General features: G+C 71.4%; 1 protein-coding gene across 1 annotated transcript; it reads left to right on the top strand.

Annotated features, from left to right (window-relative positions):
* Nucleotides 1-705: 705 nt before the first annotated feature.
* INPPL1 (inositol polyphosphate phosphatase like 1) lies at nt 706-20319 on the top strand. The gene is given in 30 exon segments (XM_082483591.1): nt 706-888; nt 5818-5881; nt 7570-7720; nt 7811-7931; nt 8017-8154; nt 8259-8349; nt 9320-9409; nt 10381-10479; nt 10629-10779; nt 11034-11140; nt 11357-11459; nt 11608-11625; nt 11628-11803; nt 13094-13211; nt 14336-14432; nt 14543-14681; nt 14782-14881; nt 14958-15046; nt 15171-15252; nt 15358-15447; nt 15560-15673; nt 15789-15877; nt 15982-16069; nt 16190-16345; nt 16448-16532; nt 17150-17311; nt 17419-18145; nt 18912-18944; nt 18947-19038; nt 20103-20319. Coding segments are annotated over 30 exon segments (3831 nt in total). The 5' UTR covers nt 706-718; the 3' UTR covers nt 20194-20319.
* The last annotated feature ends 1370 nt before the right edge of the window (nt 20320-21689 follow it).

Genomic DNA, 21689 nt, shown 5'->3' with positions numbered 1-21689 from the left:
GTGACCCCCCCCAGTGTTCCCGCCTCCCTCGGTGCTCCCCTGGTGCCCCCCGGTGTTCCCCTTTCCCCTCCCCGGTGCTCCTCCAGTGCCCCCTGCGGTGCTCCCCCAACCCTCCCCCAGTACCCCCCGGTGCTCCCCCGGACCCCCCAGTGCTCCCCCCGGTGCTTTCCCCGCTGTCCACCGTTTCCCCCCAGGCGCTCCGCCGGATCCCCCTGGGCTCCCCCCTGCTGTCCCCCCCGGTGCTCACCCCGGTGCTTTCCCCGGTGTCCCCCCGGTGTCCCCCGTTCCCTCCCCGGTCTCCCTCCCCGGTGCCCCCGCCGGTGCTCCCCCAACCCCCCCCCACTACACCCTGATGCTCCCCCGGACCCGCCGGGTGCCCCCCCCCGATGCTCCCCCAAAACGCTCTCGCTACCTCCGGTGCTCTCCCGGGTGCCCCGGCCCCCCGGTGTCCCCCGTTCCCCCCCCCGGTGCTCCCCCAGACCCCCCCCCCCGCTGCCCCCACCCACCCCGTCTTTCCCCGCCCCTCTCTTCTAGCCCCGCCCCCTTCTAGCCCCGCCCCATTCAGTCCCGCCCCAGGGCTCCTGACCCCGCCCCCGACTCTGACCCCGCCCCCGGCTCTGACCCCGCCCCCAGCTCTGACCCCGCCCCCCGGCCCGGCCCGGCCCCGCCCCAGCGCGGAGCGGAGCGCGTCCCCGCGGCGCGGCCCCGGCGGCGGAGCATGGCGGGCGCGGGGGGCGCGGGGGGGTCATCGCCGCCGCCGCCGCCCTGGTACCACCGGGACCTGAGCCGGGCCGCCGCCGAGGAGCTGCTGGCCAGGGCCGGGCGGGACGGGAGCTTCCTGGTGCGGGACAGCGAGAGCGTGGCGGGGGCCTACGCGCTCTGCCTGCTGTGAGTGCGGGGGGGGCCCGGGGGGGCAGCGAGGGGGGGCACCGGGGGTACCGGGGGGGGGAACGGGAGGTACCGGGGGGGCACCCGGAGAGGTCTGGGGGAGCACTGGGGCGAGGTCTGGGGAAGCACGGGGGGGGGGGTCCGGGGGGGGCACCGGGGGGGATCCGGGGGAGCGCCGACGAGGTAGAGGGGAACACCGGGGGCGCACCCGGAGAGGTCCGGGGGAGCACCGGGGGGAGGTCTGGGGAAGATCTGGGGGGGGGCAGGGGGGCACCGGGGGGCGGGATTGGGGGAGCACCGACGAAGTACCGGGGGGGACACCGAGGGGGCACCCGGAGAAGCACCGGAGGAGGGTCCTGAGGGAGATCGGGGGGGGCACGGGGGGTATCCTGCGGGGCACCAGGGGGGATCCGGGGGAGCGCCGACGAGGTACCGGGAGGGGGGGAATGAGAGGTACCGGGGGGGTACCCGGAGAGGTCCGGGGGAGCACCAGGGGGTGTCTGGGGGAGAACTGGGGGGGGGCACGGGGGGGGAATTGGGGGGAGCACCGACGGGGTGTACACGGGGGGGAACAAGAAGTACCGGGGGGGCACCCGGAGAGGTCCGGAGAAGCACCGGGGGGGATCTGGGGGAGATCTGGGGGTCACGGGGGGCGTCCAGAAGGGGCACCGGAGGGGGGGGGGGGGGGCATCTGAGGGAGCACCAGTGAGGTACTGGGGAGGTGCACCGGGGGGGGAACCACATGGGGGTCACTGCCACTATGGGGGGGGACCGGGCACTGGGGGGCAACAGGCACGGGGGGGATGGGCATGGGGGGGCTGGAGCGGCACTGGGAGTGGGGGGTGGATGGGGAGTGGGTGGGGGTCTGGGGGGGGGCACACAGGCACGGGGAGACCCGGGGAGCGTTGGGGGGCACTGGCACTACTGGGGGGTCAGCACCCTCTCTGGGCTGGGGGTCTGGGGGGACGGGGCACCGACAGACTGGGGGGGTCCCCAGCCCAGGGGGGGCTGCTGGGGGGGATGGCTCTGTGCCCATGGGTCACACTGGGGGGGGTCAGTGGCTCCTGTGGCGACGCCGGCTGGTGCCGGGCCACCGGCGAGTGCCGACAGCCCTGGGGGTCCCTGGGGCGCTGCCACCCCCTGCCCGGTGACCATCCTGGCGCTGGGGCTGTGTGTGCGGTGGCACCGGGATGGCAGCCGGGCCGTCACCGTACAGCGGAGCCCGGCCACCCCGCTGTCCCCGGGGCCTCACCGGCACCTCGGCGTGTTGGCGGTGCGGCTCAGCACCGTGCCGGGATGTTCCCGGGGTGTACCCTCCGGCTCTGCTTGGGACCGGCTGCCTGTGCCGGCACCGGGACCTTGATGTGGTTGCGGTGTGGCGAGGGCACCCCGAAATGAGGCTTTTCCGCTCCCCGAGAGCCCGTGGGCACCGGCAGCCGCTGGCTCCTTACGGCAAATGAGGGAGAACCAGGAACCCGCCGCGATCCGGCCTGCCCTGGCCTGGGGCTGTGCCGTGTGCCGCGTGCCGTGCCGGTGCAGGGCGTGCAGCCTCCGCGGTGGCACCGTCCTCCTTCCCTGTGGCTGGTGGCTTGTGCAGATTCAGTTAGCTGGCCACGCGGGCTTGGTGTGGCTGTGGCCACTGGCTCCCTGCCGGGAAGCCGGGGTGGCAAGCGGTGCCGGGAGCACGGTGCCGGCGGCACGGTGTGGGCAGAGCACGCCTCGCCCCTGCGAATACCGGCACCCAGCGGTGCCACGGGGCTATGGGGGGGCGCGTGGGTGGCAGGGGGGTGCAGCCGGGGTCTGTGGCACAAGTGCCGGGGTAAGGGGGAGGGTCCGGCACCGGCCTCTCCCACTCGCTGCTCCCGGTGCCAGCGGTGGGAACGTGGCGTCCCCACTGCGGGGCTGGCTCAGAGGCCGGTGTGTGTCCCCCCCCGACTGTGCCGCTGGCCCTGGCAGGTTGCCCGCCCCGGCTGTGGGCTCGCTGGCTCCAGCCGCCACCACCGGCTCTGTGCCACGGGCTGTGGGTGCCTCGTGGCTGTGCCGGGGGCCGGGACCCCGCAGCGAGGCAAAGCCCGGCACGGGGATGCCATGGCGGGTGGCTGCACCGGACCGTGCCGCGGTGAGGACCAGTGGGGGTCCCTGGCCGGGCGGTGGGCGCCAGCGTGCCGCGGTCCCACCGAGCAGCCCCCTTGCCTGCGCGGGGGCGGCCGGGGCTGCTGGAACCATCGGCAGCGACCTAAAAATAGCTGCGGGGGCAGGAGGAGGAAAGGGAACTGCGCCGGGATCCCGGCAGCGCCGTCTTCCTTTAACCCTCCCGCCGACGTGCCGTGGCCACCGCCGGGGCTGGCCGTGGCACACCCGGGCTTTGCCAGGGACAGCCGTGGCACACCGGGGCTTTGCCGGGGTTGGCTGTGGCACGCCGGGGCTTCCCCAGGGACAGCCGTGGCACACCGGGGCTTCGCCGGAGCAGGCGGTGGCGGCACATGGCGGTGGCAGGCGTTGGCATCGCCGGTTGGCGGCTGGCGGTGGGGACGGTCCCTGAGCAGCGTCCCATGGGAGGGTGGGGGGCCGGAGCCCCCAGCCCGGCTCTCCGCTGGTTCATGGTGCCGGCAGTGCCTGGGGGGTGCCGGGGGGTCCTCCAAACCGACCCCTGTGCTGGGGGTCCCCATACCCCCCCCCCCCCGGGTTACCCATAGAGACCCCCTGTGCTTCCCCCCAACCGGGGTTCCTCCTGTGGGTCCCCCTTTTGCCCCCCCAGTTTGGGTTCCCCGTACGGACCCTGTACTGGGGTTCCCCATCTGCCCCCCCCATGGGGGTTCCTGCTCTGGAGACCCCGACTGTGCTTTAGGGCTTCTCGCACAGACTCTTTGTGCCCCCCCCCCCCCCAATCCCACCAACTGGGGGTCCCCGTACATCTCCCCCTGACACCAGTTGGGGGTCTCCCATGGTGGCCCCCCCGAGGACTTCTTTGAGCTGGGGACCCCCCAGATCCCTCAGTGGGGGTTTCCCATGCCCCCCCCCCCCCCCCCCCCCGCCAGAGGGTTCCCATTCACCCCCCCCCCCCCCCCCCAGTTGGGGGGTTCCCCATGGCCCCCCCCGACCCCTGACTGGGCACTGGGGCACCCAGCAGCCCCAGTGCTGCACCCTCGGGGTGCGATGCTGGCCATGGCGGGGGGGGGGAACATGTCCATGGGGGGGGGGCAGGAGTGGGGGACCCCCTTTCTGGAGCCCGTGGGAGGATGGATGCTCGTGCTGTGCCACCCTCCCTTGCTGCGGGGCTGGGGGACGGGGACACGGGGGGGGTGGAGTGGCACTGGGGGACATGGCACCACAGGGAGCGGGGTGGCACCAGGGGACATGGTGTGGTGGGGAGCAGGGTGGCACCGGGGGGACGTGGCATTGTGGGGTGGCACCAGGGGACATGGCACCACAGGGAGTGGGGTGACACTGGGGGGACCCGCCACTGCGGGGAGCAGGGTGGCATGGAGGGACCCAGCACCGTGGGGTGGCACCAGGGGACATGGCACTGTGGGGAGCAGTGTGGTATGGGGGGACGTGGCATTGTGGGGTGGCACCAGAGGACATGGCACCACAGGGAGCGGGGTGACACCAGAGGACCCGCCACTGTGGGGAGTGGGGTGGCACCGGGGGACATGGCATTGTGGGGTGGCACTGGGGGACCTGGAGCTATGGGGTGACATCAGGGGACATGGCGCTGTGGGGAGCATGGTGGCACGGGGGGACATGGCATTGTGGGGTGGCACTGGGGGACCTGGCGCTGTGGGGTGACATCAGGGGACATGGCGCTGTGGGGAGCATGGTGGCACGGGGGGACATGGCATTGTGGGGTGGCACTGGGGGACCTGGCGCTGTGGGGTGACATCAGGGGACATGGCGCTGTGGGGAGCATGGTGGCATGGGGGGACATGGCATTGTGGGGTGGCACTGGGGGACCTGGCGCTGTGGGGTGACATCAGGGGACATGGCCTTGTGGGGAGCATGGTGGCATGGGGGGACACAGCACTGCAGGGCATGGCATACCCTCCAGTGACACGGGCACAGCGGCAGGGGGACAGTGCCTGTCCCTGGTCCCCCAGCCCTGCGGTGGGGTGCCACCGGCGCAGGGGACACCGCCGCCGAGCTGAGAGGTGGCCCTGGCGCCGTGACAGCCACCTCTCTGTTCATGGTGACCTCCACCAGCGCCGTGGCTGGGGGCCAGCCCGGGAGCCACCGTCCCTGCCGCCGGCACCCGGGGTGGCACGTCTGGCCGTGCCGCGGGAAGGGGGTCCCCAGTGCCGGGGAGGGGGACACGTGTGGGGTCCCCGGTCCCGCTCCCCGCGCCCGCTGGCGTCGGTGCCCCGTCTCTCAGCGCCGCCCGTCACCCCTCTGCCCCGGGATCGCGTCCCCGGTTCCGGTGAGCTTCCATTGAAAAATAAATTGTTTCCTGGACTCCCGGCTGCCAGCTCCTGCCTGCTCCTGCCTGCTCCTGCCTGCTCCTGCCTGCCGTGCAGGGGGGACGCCCGCTCCGGCACAGGGACGGGTGGCGGGGCCGGCATCCGCGGCATGGTGTGGGGCAGGCTGGGGGGCAGCCTGGTGACATGGGGGTGTCGAGCGGGGGGGTCCCCCTCGGAGCAAGTGTGGGGGGTCACTTTGGGACCCCCCGCACCCACCCGGGACCCCCAGCACCCGTCTAGGACCCCCCCGCACCCGTCCTGCAGGCGTTTTCCCAGGCTGAGACCTGGCAGCTCGTTGCATGCCACGGGCGATGCTCATACCGGAGCTGTGGGTGCGGGTGCCCGGCTGGTGACACGGGGGTCCTGCGGGACGGGTACTGGGTGTCCCCCGGGGGCTGGGGGGGGCAGATGGGGGGATGCCGACCCCCCCGGCGCCCTCTGGTTGACCACCCCACCCCCCCCCCGGTGCCGGCAGGTTCCAGAAGCACGTCCACACCTACCGCATCCTGCCGGACGAGGAGGAGTTCCTGGCCGTGCAGGTGGGTGCTGAGCCCCTCTCCCCTCGCCACACCGCCCACCCCCCCGGCATGGCCGCCGTGCCGCCAGCGCGCCCGGATCCCGGCACAGCCCGATGGTTCGGCCTCGGCGCCGTGCCCTGAGTGTGTCCGGCACTCCGGCACGGCCGGACAGTTCAGCAGGGCTCAGATTCGGCACTGTGCCGTGGGCGTGCGCGGCTCTCCGGCACGGCCAAACGGCTCAGCCTCGGCACTGTGCCACGAGTGTGTCCGGCACAGCCGGATGGATCGGCCTCGGCACCGTGCCATGAGCGTGCCCGGATCCCGGCACAGCCGGACGGCTCAGCAGGACTCGGCCATGGCACAGTGCCATGAGTGTGTCCGGCACTCCGGCACAGCCCGATGGATCGACCTCGGCACTGTGCCAGGAGCGTGCCCGGCACTCCGGCACAGCCGGATGGCTCGGCAGGGCTCAGATTCAGCACTGTGCCGTGAGCGTGCGCGGCTCTCCGGCACGGCCAGACGGCTCAGCCTCGGCACCGTGCCACGAGTGTGTCCGGCACAGCCGGATGGATCGGCCTCGGCACCGTGCCGTGAGCGTGCCTGGATCCCGGCACAGCCGGACGGCTCGGCAGGACTCGGCCGTGGCACTGTGCCGGGAGCGTGCCCGGCTCTCCGGCAGGGCCCGGCAGTGCCCGCTTTGGCTGGCCGGCGTGGCCGGGGATTTTTAGAGCAACAGAAGCCCCTTTGTGCGGTGCGGGTGGGCAGGAATATGCCCCCCCCCCCCCCCCGGGAAGGGGGAGGCCGGGGGACGGATGCTGCCTGCACCCTGCCTGCACCCTGCCTGTGCGTGGGGTGCCGCGTGCACCGGGCCCCCCCCCGCCATGGGGCTCAGCCCTGCATGGGGGGGGGTCCCTGCGGGGGGGGTTAATGCATAGTGGGGGGTCCCTGCATGGAGGATCCCGGCATGGGGGGGGGGTCCCTGCAGGGGGGGGGGGTCCATGCATGGGGGGATCCCTGCATATGGGGGGCCTGCATATGGGGGGGCCCTGCATGCGGGGGGGCTGCATTTAGGGGGGGTCCTCTGTGGGGGGGGGTCTCTGCATAGGGGGAGCCCTGCATGTGGGGGGCCCTGCGTGGGGGTGGGCTCTACAAAAGGGGGGGGGACCGCATATGGGGAGGGCCTCCATATGGGTGGGGGGGTCTCTGTGGGGGGCGTCTCCGTGGGGGGGGGGGTTCCCTGCATGGGGGATCCCTGCATGATGGGGATCCCTCCATATGGGGGGTGATCCCTCCATATGGGGGGGCCCTGATTGGGGGGGGCTACATGGAGGCGCCCTCCATATGGGGGGGGGGGTGTGTCTCTGTATGGGGAGGGTCCCTGCGTGGGGGACATCCCTACATGGGGTGATCCCTGCACGGGCTGATCCCTACGGATGGGGGGATCCCTCCATAGGGGGGGGGTCCCTGCATGGGGGGGGGGGCCCTGCATATGTGGGGGTCTCTGCATGGGGGGGGTGTCTCTGCAGTGGGAGGGTCCCTGTGTGATGGGGGGCCCTGCGCGGGGTGATCCCTGCGGATGGGGGTTCCCCATGGGTGAGGGGGTGGATTGGGGGGTTCTCCTGCAGGGGAGGGGGGGGGGGGGGGGCCGGTGGGGCGCGTGCGGGTGACACCCCCCCACGTCGGGCGCTGAGCTCCCCGTGTCCCCGCAGACCTCGCAGGGGGTGCAGGTGAGGCGCTTCCAGACGCTGAGCGAGCTGATCGCCCTGTACCTGCAGCCCAACCAGGGGCTGGTCTGCACCCTCCTCTTCCCGGTGGAGAGGGAGAAGGAGAAGGAGAACGCGGAGGAGAGGGACTACTCGGGTAGGGCAGCGCGGCCCGGTGGGCTCCCGGCACCCCCGCTCCTTTCGGGGGGCTGTCGCCCACCCTCCTTTCCCCGTCTCCCCGTGGCAGATGGAGAGGATGACAAACCGCCGTTGCCGCCCCGCTCCGGCTCCACCAGCATCACCGCCACCTCGGGGGGGCTCAGCCCCACCGGATTGGGGCCGGCCGTGCCGGAGGGGACGGCGGAGAGGTGAGGGGGTCCCGCCTGTCCCTTTTGCCTGTGTGTCCCCCCCGGCCCCGCCAGCTGCTCAAGCCTGCGGGCGCCCTCCCCGCAGCACCAACGGGCTCAGCAGCATCTCCCACGAGTACCTGAAGGGCAGCTACACGCTGGACCTGGAGGCGGTGAAGGGGGGGGCCAGCAGCCTCCCCCACCTCAACAAGACCCTCGTCACCTCCTGCAAACGGCTGCACAGGTGGGTGAGGGGCGCCGGGATGGACGGGCAGACGGGCGGACAGACGGATGGACGGACGGATGGCAGCCACCCGCTGCCCTCTGTCTCTCCGCCCCCCCCCCCAGTGAGGTGGACAAGGTGCTGGCGGGGCTGGAGATCCTCTCCAAGGTGTTCGACCAGCAGAGCTCCCCCATGGTCTCCAAGATCCTGCAGCAGGTGAGGGGGGGGACGGACACGACACACACGCGTGGGGACGTGGCGGTGACATTCCCCCCACCATGGGGATGGTGCCCACCGACCCGCCATGGGGGGGGAAAGCCGGTGGAGAGACGCCCACCCGGCAACTGGGGGTCCCATCCTGCCCCAGGCCATGGTGCTGGAGGGGGGGGTCCTGCCCCTCTGGGAATAGGGGATGGGTCTGGGGGTCCCATCCTGCCCCATGCCATGGTGTCGGGGGAAGTGTCCTGCCGCTCTGGGGGCTGGGGTTGATAGGGGGGTCCCATCCTGCCCCATGCCATGGTCTGGGGGGGGTCCTGCCCCTCTGGGGGGTTGGGGTGGACCTGGGGATCCCATCTTACCCTGTCCCATGGTACTGGGGGGTCCTGCCCCTCCGGGGGGCTGGGGTGGATTGGGGGGTCCTGCCCCTTCTGTGGGGCTGGGATGGATCTGGGGGTCTCATCCCACGGTGCTGGGGGGGTCCTGCCCCTCTGGGGAGCGATGATCTAACCGGGGGTCCCATTCTGCCTCATCCCATGGTGCTGGGGGGGGGGTCCTGCCCCTCTGGGGGATGGGGTGGATCTGGGGGTTCCATCCTGCCCCATGCCATGGTGCTGGGGGGGCTTTCTGCTCCCTCTGGGAATAGGGAATGGATCCGGGGGTCCCATCCTGCCCCATCCCATGGTGCTGGGGGGGGTGTCCTGCCGCTCTGGGGGGCTGGGGTGGGTCTGGGGGTTCCATCTTCCCCCATCCCATGGTGCTGGGGGGGTCCTGCCGCTCTGGGGGCTGGGATGGATTGGGGGGTCCTGCCCCTCTAGGGGGGTCCTGCCCCTTCTGTGGGGCTGGGATGGATCCGGGGGTCCCATCCTGCCCTGTGCCAGTGTGCTGGGGGGGGGGGGGGTGTCCCATCCTGCCCCCCCCGGAGCTGGGGGGGGGTGTGCCGCCGCGGTGGGTGACGTGTGGGGCGCAGGCGGCGGGGCAGAGCGGGGAGCAGGAGCTGGAGAGCCTCGTGCTGAAGCTCTCCGTGCTGAAGGATTTCCTCTCCGGCATCGAGAAGAAGGTGATGGGGCGGAGGGGGAATCCGGGGGGGGGGGTCGGGGTCCCGCTGGACGTTGGGGGGGGTGGTCTGCGCCGGGTCCTGCACCAGGGGCACGATCCGGATGGTGCTGGGGCGAAAGCGAGCTGCCTGGGTGGCACAGAGGGGACGCCGGGGGGGGTGGGGGGGCTGGTGGGACTGGGGGGGCTGGCGGAGCTGGGGGGCTGTTGAGGATGGGGGGTTGGGGGGTCTGATGGAGTTGGGGGGCTGATGGGACTGGGGGGCTGAGGGAGTTGGAGTTCTGGTGGGGCTGATGGATTTGGGGGGGCTGGGGGGGACTGGGGGGGCTGATGGATTTGGGGGGTCTGGTGGAGCTGGGGGGTCTGGGGGGGTCTGGGGGGCTGATGGATTTGGGGGGGCTGGTGGAGCTGGGGGGGCTGGGGGGTACTGGGAGCTGGGGGGGCTGATGGATTTGGGGGGGCTGGTGGAGCTGGGCTTCTGCTGGGATTGGGGGGGCTGATGGAGTTGGGGGGGTTGGTGGGACTGGGGGGGGCTGGTGGGGCTGGTGGGAGCTCGGGGGCTGTTGGGACCTGGGGGGGGCTGGTAAAGCTGGGGGGGGCGTTTGGGCTGGGGGGCTGTTGGGGATTGGGGGGCTGGTGGAGCTGGGGGGGGGGTGGGACTGGAGGCAGCTGTTGGGGTTGGGGGGGCTGATGAAGTTGCGGGGGGCTGTTGGGGATGGGGGCTATTGGGGACAGGGGGCTGGTGGAGTTGGGGAGCTGGGGGGGTCGGGAAGGCTGGTGGAGCTGGGGGGGCTGATGGAGCTGGGGGGGTGGTGGGACTGGGGGTGCTGGTGGGACTGGTGCTGGTGGAGCTGGGGGAGCTGGGGGGGGGCTGATGGAATCGAGGGGGCTGTTGGGGCTGGAGGGACGACTGGTGGGACTGGGGGGGACTGGTGGAGCGGGGGGGGCTGGCAGTGACGCGGTGGGCTGCGGCAGGCGCTGAAAGCTCTGCAGGAGATGAGCGCGGCCGCCCCCCCCGCCCCCCCCCAGCCCCTCTCCCGCAAGGCCAAGTGCATCCCAGTGCAGACCTTCGAGGTGAGCCCCGACCCCCCCCCCCCGGCACCGGGGGCGGCCCTGGATGGAGCCACCCCCCTCCCCCCCCGCCTCCGGTGAGGAGGGCGCAGACCTCGGCGGGGGCTGTCCTGTGTCCCCCCCCCCCCGTCAGCAGGCGGTGTCCCCCCCAGGTGAAGCTGGACGTCACCCTGGGGGACCTGACCAAGATCGGGAAATCGCAGAAGTACACGCTGAGCGTGGACGTGGAGGGGGGGAAACTGGTGGTGCTGAAGAAGCAGAAGGACTCCCAGGAGGACTGGAACACCTTCACCCACGATAAGAGTGAGGGGGGGCCCGTTGGGGGGGGGGGCGGGGGGGGTCTCAGCCCCCCAGATTGCGCTGCAGCCATGGGGGAGCATCCCTATGGGGCTGGGCGGTGGGAACGGGGGGGTGTCCCCACCCGGGGGGTGTCCCTGCGCCCTGGGGGGACCTGCGCCTGGGATTTGGGGGGGGGATGGATGGGAAGAGGAGGGTGGGGGGAGCGTGGGGTGCCCCCCCCCGGCCCCCCCAAAACCCCTCTCCCCGCTCTCCCCCAGTCCGGCAGCTCATCAAGTCCCAGCGGGTGCAGAACAAACTGGGCATCGTTTTTGAGAAGGAAAAGGACAAAACGCAGCGGAAGGACTTTGTTTTCGTCAGCGCTCGGGTGGGTCACACTCTGCCGGGGTTGGGGGGGGGCAGAGGGTCCCTCGTAAGGATGGGAGGAGGGGGGGAGCAGGATTTAACCCCCAGACCCCCGCGGGGGCTCGGGGACGGGCACTGGGTGGGTGGTCCCTGCCTGGCGTCCCCCCGCCATGGCGAGGGGGGGGGGAGCTGTGGGGACCCCCAGTGCCCCCTCTCACTGTGTGTGTCCCCCCCCCAGAAGCGGGAGGCGTTCTGCCAGCTCCTGCAGCTGATGAAGAACAAACACTCCCACCAGGACGAGCCCGACATGATCTCCATCTTCATCGGCACCTGGAACATGGGTGAGCAGCGCCGGGGGGGGGGGGCGCGGGGAGAGGAGGGGGGGGATTCCCACCATGGTGGTGGTGGTGGTGGTGGTTGGGGGGCGCAGAGCCGCCGGGGTTCCCCCCCCACCCTGAATGTGCCCCCCCCCCCCCCTCCTCGCCGCAGGCAGCGTGCCCCCCCCAAGAACATCACCTCGTGGTTCACCTCGAAGGGGCTGGGGAAGACGCTGGACGAGGTGACGGTGGCCATCCCCCACGACATCTACGTCTTCGGCACCCAGGAGAACTCCCTGGGGGACAAGGAGTGGGTGGACTTCCTCCGCGCCGTGCTCAAGGACTTCACCGAGGTCGAGTACCGTCCGGTAGGAAACTGGGAGGATGGGGGGGGGGGATATGGGATGGGGCTGGGGGGGGCGTTGGGCGCCGTGGGGTGTAGACGCCGGTGGGTGGTGGAGATGGGTGATGCTCGGTGTCCCTGGGGTGGATCCGGGGGTCCCATCCTGCCCCATCCTGTGGTGCTGGGGGGGGTCCTGCCCCTCTGGGAACAGGGGATGGATCTGGGGGTCCCATCCTGTGGTGCTGGGGGGGGTCCTGCCCCTCTGGGAATAGGGGATGGGTCTGGGGGTCCCATCCTGCCCCATCCTGCAGTGCTGGGGGGGTCCTTGTCCTCGGGGGGTGCCGGGATGGATCTCGGGGTCCCATCCTGCCCCATCCTGCGGTGCTGGGGGGGGGGTCCTGCCCCTCTGGGAATAGGGGATGGGTCTGGGGGTCCCATCCTGCGGTGCTGGGGGGGGTCCTGCCCCTCTGGGAATAGGGGATGGGTCTGGGGGTCCCATCCTGCCCCATCCTGCAGTGCTGGGGGGGTCCTTGTCCTCGGGGGGTGCTGGGATGGATCTCGGGGTCCCATCCTGCCCCATCCTGCGGTGCTGGGGGGGGGTCCTGCCCCTCTGGGAATAGGGGATGGGTCTGGGGGTCCCATCCTGCGGTGCTGGGGGGGGTCCTGCCCCTCTGGGAGTAGGGGATGGGTCTGGGGGTCCCATCCTGCCCCATCCTGCAGTGCTGGGGGGGTCCTTGTCCTCGGGGGGTGCTGGGATGGATCTCGGGGTCCCATCCTGCCCCATGCCATGGTCTGGGGGGGGTCCTGCCCCTCTGGGAATAGGGGATGGGTCTGGGGGTCCCATCCTGCGGTGCTGGGGGGGGGTCCTGCCCCTCTGGGAATAGGGGATGGGTCTGGGGGGTCCCATTCTGCCCCATCCTGCAGTGCTGGGGGGGTCCTTGTCCTCAGGGGGTGCCGGGATGGATCTCGGGGTCCCATCCTGCCCCATCCTGCGGTGCTGGGGGGGGGGTCCTGCCGCTCTGGGAATAGGGGATGGGTCTGGGGGTCCCATTCTGCGGTGTGGGGGGGGTCCTGCCCCTCTGGGAGTGGGTCTGGGGGTCCCATCCTGCCCCATCCCATGGTGCTGGGGGCCTCCTGCCACCTCGGGGGTGCTGGGCTGGGTGTGGGGGTCCCATCCTGCCCCATGCCATGGTGTTGGAGGGGTCCTTGTCCTCGGGGGGTGCTGGGCTCGATGCGGGGGGGGGGGGTCCCACCCTGCGCCGCCCCGCGGTGCTGGGGGGCGGCGGGGGGCTCTGAGGGCGGCGCTGTGCCGCAGGTGGCGGTGCAGTCGCTGTGGAACATCAAAGTGGTGGTGCTGGTGAAGCCGGAGCACGAGAACCGCATCAGCCACGTGGGCACCTCCAGCGTGAAGACCGGCATCGCCAACACCCTGGGTGGGGGCACGGGGGGCACGGGGGGGCACGGAGCAGCACAGGGGGGCACGGGGGGGCACGAGGGGCATGGGGGCATGGGGGGGCGCAGGGGGCATGGGGGGCACAGGGGGCACAAGGGGGCACGAGGGGCACGGGGGGTACAGGGGGCATGGGGGGCACGGGGGGGCACAGGGGGCCTGGGCTGCGTGTGCTGGAGGAGGGGTCCGGGCACGTGTGCGTTGCACTGGGGGTCCTGGTGTTGCACGTGTTGCGCAAGGGGGTGTCCAGGCATGTGTGCGTTGCACGAGGAGGGCTCTGGGGTGGGGGTGTTGCATGAGGAGGGGTCAGATTGCACGTGTGTGTGCATTGCACGTGTGTGTGTGGCATGAGGAGGGGTCTCTGTGTGGGTGTTGCACAAGAAGAGGCCTGAGTGCACGTGTTGCACAAGGAGGGGTCTGCGTGTGTGCGTTGCACGAGGAGGTGTTGGGGTGTGTGTGTTGCACGAGGAGGGGTCTGCGTGTGTGCGTTGCACGAGGAGGTGTTGGGGGGTGTGTGTTGCACAAGGAGGGGTCTGTGTGTGAGTTGCATGAGGAGGGGAGTGTGTGTTGCACAAGGAGGGGTCTGCGTGTGTGCGTTGCACGAGGAGGTGTTGGGGTGTGTGTGTTGCACAAGGAGGGGTCTGCGTGTGTGCGTTGCACGAGGAGGTGTTGGGGGGTGTGTGTTGCACAAGGAGGGGTCTGTGTGTGAGTTGCATGAGGAGGGGAGTGTGTGTTGCACAAGGAGGGGTCTGTGTGTGCATGTTGCACGAGGAGGGGGCCATGTGCGTGTGTTGCACGAGGAGGGATGTGTGTGCGTTGCATGAGGAGGGGTCAGAGTGTGTGTGTGCATTGCGCGAGGAGGGGTCAGAGTGCATGTGCGTTGCACGGCGAGGGGTCTGCATGTGTGTGCGTTGCACGAGGGGTCCGTGCGTGTGCGTTGCACGAGGAGGCGTGGGGGTGCGTGCAGGGCGCCTGGGCACGGCGCAGGCTGCGGGTGGCGATGGCCCCGTCACCGGGGCTTGGGGACAGCCCGGTGGCTCCTGGGGCAGTCGTGTGGCCGTGCGCGTGCGTGTCCCCCCGTGTCGCGACACCGCCGTGTCCCCGCAGGGAACAAGGGGGCCGTGGGCGTCTCCTTCATGTTCAACGGCACCTCCTTCGGCTTCGTCAACTGCCACCTCACCTCCGGCAACGAGAAGACGGCACGGTGAGCGCCCCGCCGGCGGGACGGGCCCGATCCTGCCGCGGGGCTGATGTCACACCCGCTGTGACGTGTGTGTGTGTCCCCCCCGTGTCCCCCCCTCCCCCCCCGGGCAGGAGGAACCAGAACTACCTGGACATCCTGCGCCTGCTCTCGCTGGGGGACAGACAGCTCAGCTCCTTCGACATCTCCCTCCGCTTCACCCACCTCTTCTGGTTCGGGGACCTCAATTACCGCCTGGACATGGACATCCAGGTTGGGATGGGGGGGGGGGTGGTGTGTGTGTGGGGGGGTCTGTGTGGGGGGGTGTCCCCCCCCCCCTCCCCGGCGTGTCCCAGCTCCTTCCGTCCCACAGGAGATCCTCAACTACATCAGCCGGAAGGAGCTGGAGCCGCTGCTGAAGGTGGATCAGCTCAACCTGGAGAAGGAGAAGCATAAGGTCTTCCTGCGCTTCGGTGAGACCTGGGGGTCCCGGGGGGGGGGGGGGGGGTCTGGGGGCTCTCCTGACCCCCCCCTCCATTGTCGGTGCAGGTGAGGAGGAGATCACCTTCCCCCCCACCTACCGCTACGAGCGGGGCTCCCGGGACACCTACGTCTGGCACAAGCAGAAGCCCACGGGGGTAGGTGGCGGTGGCGGTGGTGGCAGTGGTGGTGGTGGCGGTGGTGGCGGTGGGGGGGGGGGTCGTTGGGGGGGTGGGGGGAACCACCCCTAAACCCCCTCCCCACCCTCCCCATCCCTTCCAGGTCCGCACCAACGTGCCGTCCTGGTGCGACCGCATCCTCTGGAAGTCCTACCCCGAGACGCACGTCAACTGCAACGCCTACGGTGAGCGGGGTGTCCCCCCCCTCCCCCTCCCCGGGGCACCGTGTGTCCCCCCCACCCCACCCAGGACACCGCCTGTGTGTCCCCCCCTCCCCCCAAATCCCGCAGGGTGCACGGACGACATTGTCACCAGCGACCACTCGCCCGTCTTCGGCTCCTTCGAGGTGGGGGTGACCTCCCAGTTCGTCTCCAAAAAAGGTGCCCAAGGGGGGGGACACCCCGTGGGGTCCCACCTCTCCCTGTGGGGGGGGGAGGGGGGGGGTGCCGGGGTGGGGGGGTGGTCCCTGAGCTTCTTCGCCTCTCCCCGGAGGGCTCTCCAAGTCCTCGGAGCAGGCGCACATCGAGTTCGAGAGCATCGAGGCCATCGTGAAGACGGCCAGCCGCACCAAGTTCTTCATCGAGTTTTATTCCACCTGCCTGGAAGGTGAGGGGTGGCGGTGGCACCGCGGGGGGGGGGGGGGGGGTGGGGGGGTCCTGGGGGGCTCGGGGGGGTCCTGGAGCCGGGGGGGGGGCTGATGCCGTCTCCCCCTTCCCTGCAGAGTTCAAGAAGAGCTTCGAGAACGACAGCCAGAGCAGCGACAACATCAACTTTCTCAAGGTGCAGTGGTCGTCCCGGCAGCTGCCCACGGTGAGGACAGGGCTGGCGGTGCAGGGGGGGGGGGGGGGCTGGGCAGGGAGACCCCCCCTCCAGTCACCCTCCCACCCCCTCTCCCCCCCCCTTACCCCCCCCAGCTGAAGCCCATCCTCTCCGAGATCGAGTACCTGCAGGACCAGCACCTCCTGCTCACCGTCAAATCCCTCGACGGCTACGAGTCCTACGGTGAGCACCGGCGCCGCCATCCCTTGGTGGGGTGAGGGGGGTCCCTGGGGGGATGCAGACCCCCCCGACAACCCCCCCCCCTCCTTTTTTTTTTTTTTTTCCCCCTCCTGCCGCCCCCAGGGGAGTGCGTCATCGCCCTCAAGTCCATGATCGGCAGCACGGCGCAGCAGTTCCTCACCTACCTGTCGCACCGGGGCGAGGAGACGGGCAACATCCGCGGCTCCATGAAGGTCCGGGTGCCCGCCGAGCGCTTGGGCACCCGCGAGAGGCTCTACGGTGAGGACACCCCCCGGGGGGGGGGACACACGGACACACACGACACACAGCGGGGATGGGACCCCCCTTGCTGAGCCCGTGTCCGTCCGTCCCCCACCGCAGAGTGGATCAGCGTCGATAAGGACGAGACGGCGGCCGGCAAAGGGAAGGTGCCGCTGGGCGCCAGAGCCAACCAGGACTGTGCCAAGTACGGGGGACGGGGCTCGGCGGGGTGGGGGGAGCACCGGTGACCCCCGGTTGGGGGTCCTGGGAGGGGGGGTGGGTATCTGCCGGTGCTGCGGGAGCACTCGGAGCGTCCCTCTGGGGTGACGTGTGTGATGCAGTCGGGGACAGTCCCGGTGCTGGCTCTGCCACGGGGGGGGTCAGGGATGGGGGGGGGGGTTGGTGTCTCCGAGAGTGGTGCTGGCCCTGTCCTGGGGGGCTGAGCCCAATCCGGGGGGGGGGCAAACACTCTCCTGGGGGGGCTGAGCCCCATCCTGGGGGTCTGAGCCCAATCCTGGGGGGCCAAGCCCTGTCCTGGGGGGATCCGAGCCCAATCCTGGGGGGGGGGGGGGGCAAACCCTCTCCTGGGGGGTCTGAGCCAAATGCTGGGGGGCTGAGCCGAATCCTGGGGAGGGGCAAGCACTCTCCTGGGCATCTGAGCCCAATCCTGGGGGGGCATCTGAGCCCTGTCCGGGGGGGGCTGAGCCCAATCCTTGGGGGTCTGACCCAAATCCTGGGGGGGGCCAAGCCCTGACCTGGGGGTGTGAGCCCTCTCCGGGTGGTCCGAGCCCCACGGGACCCCCGCCGCCTCTTGTCACGCAGGTCAGTGGGACGGAAGCCCCCCGGTGCCGAGCCCCCCCCCACCGCTGCCACCGCCGCCGCGGCGAAGCTCCCGGAGGAGCCGGAGAAGGGCAGCACCGCACCAGCCCCCCGGCCCCCCGCGCCGCACCGCGGCCCCCCCAGGGACGAGCCCACCCCGAGCCGGTGAGGGGCGCCGGGCAGGGCTGGGGGGGCGGGGGGGACACGGGGGGCGTCGTGTGTCCCCCCCCTGGCGCCCAGGGGTGCCGCGCTCACCCCCGTGTCCCCCCCAGGTCCCCGGCGGAGCCGGCGGGGGGGCCGCTGAAGAACAGCTTCAACAACCCGGCGTACTACGTGCTGGAGGGGGTCCCCCACCAACTCCTCTCCCCGGGGGACCCCGGCAAACCCCCGGCACCCAAAGGCAAGGCGCAGCTGACCGCGCCGCACCGCCGCCGGCGCCCCTCGTGCCGGGGCGAGGAGAGCTCCTCGGATGAGGAGAGCGGGACCCTCAACCTCCCCCCGCCGGATTTCCCCCCGCCGCCGCTGCCGCGGGAGCTGGAGGTGCCCCCGAACCCCTTTTTTGGCAGCGCCAAAGAGGCGCCGGCGCCCACCGCCGGCCGAGAGGAGCCCAAGGGGCGGCCGGCGTTCGGCGAGTGCCCCCCACCCAAACCGCACCCCCGGTCCCCGCCGGCCGCCGGATTGGGGTTGGAGGGGCCCGGTGGGACCCCCCTTACTGGGGGGCTGCCGGCAAGCGGGGGGGTGCCGGCAGCCGGTAGTGGGGGGCTGCTGGACGACCGCTCGTGCTCGGTGCTGCAGATGGCCAAGACGCTGAGCGAGGTGGACTACGGGGGTGGGAAGGGGAAGGGGACCCCCCCCGCCCCGCCACCGTCGCTGCTGGCCAAGGGGGGGCGGGGGGGGGAGCTGCCCCCCCCCCGCTGCCTGCCCCCCGACTACGGCCGCTCCCTCGCCTTCCCCCCCCACTCCATCCGGGAGAGCATCCAGGAGGACCTGGCGGAGGAGGTGGGTGCTGGGGGGTGGAGTGGGGGGGTCAGGGGGGTCCCCTCCCTTTGGGGGGACCCCTGCAGGGGGGGAGGGGGTGTTAGTGATGCGGTGATGCTTTGGGGGGGTTGGGGTAGGGGGGGCTGTGGGGCACAGACAGAGGGGGTGTCCAATCCTGGGGGGGTGTCCCATCCTGAGGGGGTGTCCTATCCTGGGGAGGGGTCCTATCCTGGGGGGATGTCCCATTCTGGGGGGGTCCCATCCTGGGGGGGATGTCCCATCCTGGGGGGGTGTCCCATCCTGAGGGGGTGTCCTATCCTGGGGAGGGGTCCTATCCTGGGGTGGGGGTCCCATTCTGGGGGGGCCCATTCTGGGGTGGGGGTCCCATCCTGGGGGGTTGTCCCATCCTGGGGGGGGATGTCCCATTCTGGAGGAGTCCCATCCTGGGGGGGTGTCCCATCCTGAGGGGGTGTCCTATCCTGGGGAGGGGTCCTATCCTGGGGTGGGGGTCCCATTCTGGGGGGGCCCATTCTGGGGTGGGGGTCCCATCCTGGGGGGTTGTCCCATCCTGGGGGGGGATGTCCCATTCTGGAGGAGTCCCATCCTGGGGGGGATGTCCCATCCTGGGGAGAGGTCCTATCCTGAGGGGATGTCCCATTCTTGGGGGGTCATGTCCCATTCTAGGGGTAGGGGTCCCATCCTGGGGGGGGGGGGTCCCATCCCGGGGGGATGCCCCATCCCGGGGGGGGGTGTGTTGCCTGCTGAGGGTGCGGGGGGTGCCGCGCAGGCGCTGTGCCAGGCGGGCCGTGGCGGGGGGCCGTGCCCGGCGTGGGCGAGTGGCTGCGGGCGCTGGGGCTGGAGCGGTACGAGGAGGGGCTGGTGCGCAATGGCTGGGACGACCTGGAGTTCCTCAGGTGAGCGGCACCCCCGGGGGGGGGGCACCCCCACAACACCCCCACCACCCCCCCCCACCTTGTCACCCCCGCTGGGTCCACGTCCTGCCCTGGGGGGGGGTCACAGCAGTGCCTGGGCGGGGGCACCCTGCCATGGGGAGACCCCCGAGGGGTGTTGCTTTGGGGGGGGGTGTCCCTGCTGCTTTGGGGGGGTCTCGACTGCATTGGGGGGTCCCCACTGCCCCTGGGGGTCTCTGCTGCATTGGGGGGGGGGGGTCCCTGCTGCCCGTGTGGGGGGTCCCTGCTGCACTGGGGGGTCCCTGCTGCTTTGGAGGGGTCACTGCTGCCCATGGGGGGGGGGGGTTCTTGCAGCCTCTGGGGGTCCCTGCTGCCCCTGGGGGGTCTCAGCTGCACTGGGGTGACCCTACTACCCCTGGTGTCTCTGGTGTGTTGGGGGGGTCCCTGCTGCTTTGGGGGGTCCCTGCTGCCCATGTGGGGGGTCTCTGCTGTCCCTGGGGGTCCCTGCTGCTTTAAGGAGGGGGTCCTGCTGCTTTGGGGGGTCCCTGCTGCCCCTGGGGGGTCTCAGCTGCACTGGGGTGTCCCCACTGCCCCTGGCGTCTCTGGTGCGTTGGGGGGGTCCCTGCTGCACTGGGGGGTCCCTGCTGCCCCTGGGAGTCCCTGCTGCTTTAAGGAGGGGGTCCTGCTGCTTTGGGGGGTCCCTGCTGCCCATGGGGTCCCTGGGATGGGAGGGCTCTGCCAGCCCCCACAGATGACACCGGGCACCCTGCCATGGAGAGACCCCTCAGGGGTGCTGCCCTGGGGGGGTCCCCAATGCACTGGGGGGTTCCTGCTGCTTTGGGGGGTCCCTACTGCATTGGGGGGTCCCTGTGGCATTGGGGGGTCCCCACTGCCCCTCAGGGCCACGTAGCCCCACGGCAGGGGTGGGGAGGAGACTGGCTGGGCACCCAACGACCCAAGCGGGTGCTCCTGCGCCCACTAAGGGGTTCCCCCCTGTGGGTTGGGGTACCCCCCCCATGGGCGGTGAGCCCCACACCTATGCCCCCCCCCCATATTGCCCTCCCCAGTGACATCACGGAGGAGGACCTGGAGGAGGCCGGCGTGCTGGACCCCGGCCACAAGCGTGTCCTCCTGGAGAGCCTCCAGCTCCGCAAATAGCCGCGGCCGAGCATCCCGCATCCCGCGGCCGAGCATCCCGCATCCCGCGGCCGAGCATCCCGAGGTCGAGCATCCTGCGGTCGAGCATCCTACATCCCGCGGCCGAGCATCCCGCGGCCGAGCATCCTGTATCCCATAGTTGGGCATCCTGCATCCCGCGGGCGAGCATCCTGCATCCTGCAGCCGGGCATCCCGCATCCCGCGGCTGCACATCCCACATCCCTCACCCCACGGCTGTGCATCCCGCATCCCGCGGCCGTGTGTGCGGCCATCACCAGCACCAGCTGTCACCAGCAGCCGGCGGGAGCTCCGGGCCCCCCCGCGGTGGCCAGCCCCCCCCCCCCACCCCTGGGTGCTGGGTAACGGCGGGTTGGGGAGGATTTGGGGGGGGGGGGGGGGAGGGGTCCTGGTCAGACAATTTCAGGGGGGATTCCACCGATGGGAATTCACCTCATTTTAAGTTATTTCTTATTTATTGAGAGAAGGGACGAGCAGTTGTCTCGGGGGTGGGGGGGTGGGGGGGGGTCATGCAGGCGGGGGTGGGGGGGTTGGGGTGAGCCCTGAGGACCCCCTGTGGCCCCTCGCAGCCGGGAAGGGGGGGGGGGGAGGGGAGGAGGGTCTGAGCAAAGTCACGTCTCCACCAAAGTGCCTTCGTGGTGCTGGTGCTGAGCTGGGCTGCGGGATGGGGGGGGGGGGGGGAGGATGGGATGGGGGGGCTCTGTCAGCCCCCCCAGATGACACCAGGCAGAGCTCGGGGTCCCCATCCCCACCCCGGGGGTCCCGTCCCCTCACGGGGGGTCCCACCGCAGCAGAGTGCCTTCACCCAATCCCCCCCCCCCCGCCCCCCCCTTCACCACCACCAGTGCCTCCGGGGTGTGCCCCCCACCCCAATTCCCCCTCTCCCAGTTTGCCCATTAGGTACTTGCTGGATCCGTCCCCTCCCGGGGGGGCGCATCACCCTCGCTGGCAGCGGGGCCGGCACCTGGGCCCCCCCCATGGGTGTCATTGTGTCCCCCCCCGGGTGCTGATCCAGGTCCCCCCCGCGGGTGCTCAGCCCCCACCCTCACCAAGTGCCCTTCCAGGGGGGTCCCCAGGGCGGGGGGGGTCCCCCAGCTGTGCCTTCCCCCCCCCCCCCCCCCGCCTCTCCCCCTCCCCGTGGGCTGCACCCAGGGGTGATGGGGGGCGATGCCCACCGCCCCCTCCCCCCGCCCCATCTCCTCGGACCCCCATTCCTCCCCCCTCCCCCGCCCCCCCCCGCCCCCCCGGCCCCACTGCCGCCCCTCTGGCTGAGATGAAGGACGGGCCGGACCCCCCCTCTAATTTCCCCCTCCCCCCCCCTCCCCCCCCGTTAGCTCACGGGGTGTTTGGTGTGAACTTAATCCTACTAAAAAGCGCCGTCGCGTTGTGCCCCGTGTTCGGGTGGTTTCTGTTAAATCGTGTCTGGGGGGGAGGGGGGGGGGGGGGGGGGAAATTAACGCAGTCGGTGGTCATCGTCA

This window comes from Vanellus vanellus (genome assembly GCF_965231255.1).
Source record: "Vanellus vanellus genome assembly, chromosome: 1".
Lineage (NCBI taxonomy): Eukaryota > Metazoa > Chordata > Aves > Charadriiformes > Charadriidae > Vanellus > Vanellus vanellus.
Note: the sequence above shows the minus strand (reverse complement) of the source record. Positions and strands in the feature narration are given on the sequence as shown.